The 4,316-nt window shown below is 43.4% G+C and overlaps 1 protein-coding gene across 1 annotated transcript; it reads right to left on the bottom strand.

Moving 5' to 3' along the window:
* Window positions 1-1,298: 1,298 nt before the first annotated feature.
* Window positions 1,299-3,920, bottom strand: sox11a (SRY-box transcription factor 11a). Its single transcript, XM_042388219.1, has one exon. It carries the CDS (start codon window positions 3,544-3,546, stop codon window positions 2,458-2,460), a length of 1,089 nt encoding a protein of 362 aa, XP_042244153.1. The 5' UTR covers window positions 3,547-3,920; the 3' UTR covers window positions 1,299-2,457.
* Between the last annotated feature and the right edge of the window lie 396 nt (window positions 3,921-4,316).

Here is a 4,316-nt window from a genome sequence, read left to right as displayed (position 1 = left end):
CTTTACTACCAGCTATTTACTCCAGTTTATCCAGACTCCCAGGGGGAAATCAGAAACTGTGACTGAGAACCACTGGAATAATTATTGTAAACCTTCTTTACTATTCATGCTGACCTACTACCCTTGTTCTGCTTAAACACATCACCAGTGTGATATTTTGAAAGATTTTATGTCATTTGGCCATGTAGACAAATTTTTAGTTTGCTTCCACAGACAAATTGTGGTTCTAAAAAAAGACCCTCCACATTTTTATAGATTAAACAGCATCTGCCTGGAATACGTGCCATTGTTTATCCCTGATATAACATATGTCACATTTTGACATATTTTCAGCCCTCTGTTCACACAGCTCTGGAGCCGTTCTGTGCTGGGCACAGTGCTACTTTTCTGAATGGAAGCCAGACAGACTGAGAGCTCCCACAAGCTGAGAGGAGCGGCTCCTGTTTCCAGCTCCGTCTCCAAGGGGACCACCAAGCCCACCAATCACATCGCTCAGCGCAGGCAAGCGGGCAATTCAATTTCTTAAAGCCGCAGTGTCCGTTTTAAGGGGATACTTTGTGAAAGAAAGTTCAAGCAAACCAGAACATTTGAAAAACAGAAACAGTAAAGCATCTCAACACTGCAGTTTACAAGTTTTCCTTTTTTCCTTTTTATTAAATGTGAATTCACATGTTAGTTTGAGCCCATCCATTTTCAGAGTATCCGCCTACATACAAAATAGGCATCATTCTGTCATCACATCCTTTTCAAACGCAACAAATAACACATTTGTGTACATATATTCACAAACTGAAAGGACAGTCGATGGTGGTAGGTACTTATTTATTAAAAGATGAGTCAAAGACAGATTCACACTTGGAATGTGAAGTAACTACTGCCCAGAACTTCCAACAAAATGTCTTGGCATATAATTAGGTCATATTCCAAAACCTTTTATCAAACAGACTTCATATGTAAGACCCACATAAAAATAAACAATATCTGCTTTTTTAAGTGCAAGAAATAAAAAATACAGGTTTATGGTTAATGTTTTAAAAAAAGAAGGCAGTCTTCAGTTTTAAAATAAAGTTTCATTTCATGAAACAGGACTATGGAATGTTCTTTTTTGCTTGCTTGTTAAACTAATGCCAGACCACCACTGTATCAGACTATGCCCTTTTGCAGAACTTTTTTTATCCCTAATTTTCAGTCAGATTCAAACTGGTTAGAGTCAAATATTCCCATTATGAGTCAAATAACATTCAAATTGTGATATTTATCTGTTTGTCGTATGCATCACACCATGAGGCCATATTAAATTGTTTTGTATCAGTTCCAGCTGATTTGTTTATTTTTCTGCCTGGACAGGCTTCAGCATCATAACATGAAATGATGTTGACAGTGCACAAGTCTGTTTTTCCATCACTTGCTACAATTGTTGATGGTCTGTATCTTAAGAGTATATATTGCACAAAAAAATGAGAGGGGGGAAAAACAGTATGTGCCATAAAAATACCAAAATCCAGTTTCACACCTGCGATTGGGACCCATCCACATATCACGAGTATGATATACATAAACTCCTAACTTTACTATATTACAGTACATATACAATCTTGAAACTAGTTCCAGCTCTGAGGTATGTGTTCCCCATGATGCCATTGTATCGTCTACAAATACTCAACAAATCTGCTCTACAACTGTACAAAACCTAGTTTAAAATCACAAGGCATTTTTGATGCAAGTTTTAATTTAACTTAATCCTTAAAACCAGGACTCCCTTGCATGCTAAAAACAAATGATAAAGGGAAGAAGTGCCTGAAACTCACTGAAAGCACAGTAAGAACATTCCCTTTTAACTGTACAAAAATATGCCTGAAAATATCTTACTTTTCTTTTAAAAAGATGAGGTCTGTTATGTATCAAAATGTTTCCTCCACACCTGTATTCTGCAGAGGTTTAGGCTGCTTAATTTACCAAACCAGGAGGTAAACGGAATCAGTTACAAAAAACAAACAAACATTTGCGGCATTTAGAAATTACATAAACCGTTGTAAAGTAACATCCTGAACAATTGTCAGTTCACAGATTTGCTTTGAGTCAGTCCACAGTCCGTTTTCAGCTCCCTGCAGTTTTTTTTTGTTTTGTTTTTAAGAGGATAAGATGCATAGAAGTTCACGTTTTTTCCCCTTTGTGGTCCGTTTAAGCTGAACAGTAAATGCAGACCTACGGGGGGAAAAAAATCCATAAAACCCTGTCATGCTGCCAGAAAAAAACGTCTGCAGACTTTGCTTTTTTTTGCTACCAGCTTCATAAGCATCTCATTCCTCAAACCTCACCTAGCCTCCTGGTCCTCCACCTCCCTCCAGGACCCTTCAGAAAACCCAGAGGAGGCAGGGCTAGGGACAACTTGACCAGGACACATATATAATTTCATTTCTCCCTTCTCTGTTATTACTAGAGGACCTTTTTTTCAGATCAGTATGTGAAGACCAGGTCGGAAAAGTTCGCCTCCAGCCAGTCCCCGGCAATCATCTCACTGAGTTCTGGCGTGCAATAGTCTGGGAATTCAAAGTGAGAACCCAGGCTGCCCTCACTGAAAGAGTCCAGGTCCTTATCCACAAGAGACAGGGAGAGGTTTCCTGAATTGGTGTTGCCCAGCTCCGAGCCTGGGGCACTGGGGGCGAAATTTAAACTAAAGTCAAACAGCAAATCGTCCGCGTCCTCGCCGGAAGAGGAGCTGCTGCTGGAGGAGGAGGATGTGGAGACCGACCTGGAGGATGCTGGTGAGACGGAAGCAGCGTGTAATGTGCTCTGCTTGGTAATGTTTTTGATATTGTAAAAGAGTCTGTTGTTGTTCCGCACTTCTTCGTACATGCTCGTCCCCTCGGACTCGGCCGAGGAGCTCAAAGTTGGGCTCGCGGGAACTTTGGCTACATTGTACGGCCTCAGGCGCTCCTCATCCCCCGGCTTAATCCCCATCCGGTAGTCCTCTTCGTACTCGTCGTCATCGTCCTCATCGGTGAGCTCACTTTTCACAGTCTTTGTAACTTTTAAGCTGGGAAACACACAGTCCTCTCCGTAGCCGTGAGAGGACTTGGAGCCGCTCTTAGTCTTTATCTTTGAGCACTTCTTGCTGGGAGTCTTTGCAATTTTACCGCACTTCTCCGGAGACGGTGCTGATGATTTTGAACTGTCGAGCTTTGGTTTTTTCTTGGGTCTGTACTTGTAGTCGGGGTAGTCAGCCATGTGTTTTAGCCGCAGCCTCTCGGCTTCTCTGATAAACGGGATCTTTTCGCTGTCCTTGAGCATCTTCCACCTCTTCCCCAGGCGCTTGGAAATCTCTGCGTTGTGCATGTCCGGTGACTGCTCCATGATCTTTCTCCTCTCGATTTTTGACCAGACCATAAATGCATTCATGGGTCTCTTGATGTGACCGGTGGCTGTCTTGCACCAGTCCGGGTTTATCGCCACGGGGCTGCATGCCATAAATTCACTCTCCTCCGAGTCCGTAGCCTCCCTGGACATGCTCCCGTCCGTCTCGCTGTTGTCTGTGTGCTGCACCATTGTCCTCTGTTTCAAGTCACTTTTTCTCCGGACGCTGCAGTGTCTAACAGTCCCACACTGCCAAAACGGCTGTACTCTCTGTGTTTGCGCCGGTTCGTCCGCGTCCTGCGTAATGTGTGTCTCAAGCTCTGCACTCTTTTTCCAGAGTTACAAACTGCCTTCTTAACTAGTTATCAGCTTTTTCATGTCCCCTGCGTCACAGAAAGCCATCCAATCACGTCCTTTCCACTCCGCCCAGCAGACTCCATCCAAGACTCCCCTTAACCCTTTTATTCCTCCCTCCCGAGCTCTCATTGGAGTGGAGGTGGGGATTTGTGGTACACAGTGTCTGGGGCAACACGCCGGGCGAGACAGGCATATTAAACACACAGTTAGCACTATGCGCTCCTGAGATGATCATCACGCACCAAAGCGCACATAAGACTAAAGCAATAGGAGTTTTCCCCCTTATTTTAGAAGTGAAGGGAGAAAAAAAAATAGTGAGGAGGTTATTCTCCAGACAGACTGATAGTCTTTGCAGATGTGTCTGGAGGAAAAGATGTAGGCTGTGTGATTATTTGCTTTTTTTCCTCCCTTAGGTTGGATACTGAAGGTGGCGCTTGGACACTGTTGCAGGCGCCTGGATGCGTCGGTGCGCCTGCCTGACTGCGTGCCTTCCTGCTGTAGAATGATACATTTTAGCAGCTGGTAATGGCTTTAGAGGAAGACTCGATGCTATCATTAACTTTAATATAGCATCTTTCATTTCGCAGATATCTCTGAGTGGCGAA

The sequence above is a fragment of the Thunnus maccoyii genome, chromosome 16, assembly GCF_910596095.1.
Source record: "Thunnus maccoyii chromosome 16, fThuMac1.1, whole genome shotgun sequence".
NCBI lineage: Eukaryota > Metazoa > Chordata > Actinopteri > Scombriformes > Scombridae > Thunnus > Thunnus maccoyii.
The sequence above is the reverse complement of the archived record's forward strand: the minus strand, read 5'-3'. Positions and strand labels throughout refer to the sequence as shown.

What these genes read in the sequence shown, in the direction of transcription:
- sox11a (XM_042388219.1), bottom strand. Translation starts at nt 3,546, where the DNA reads ATGGTGCAGCACACAGACAACAGCGAGACGGACGGGAGCATGTCCAGG.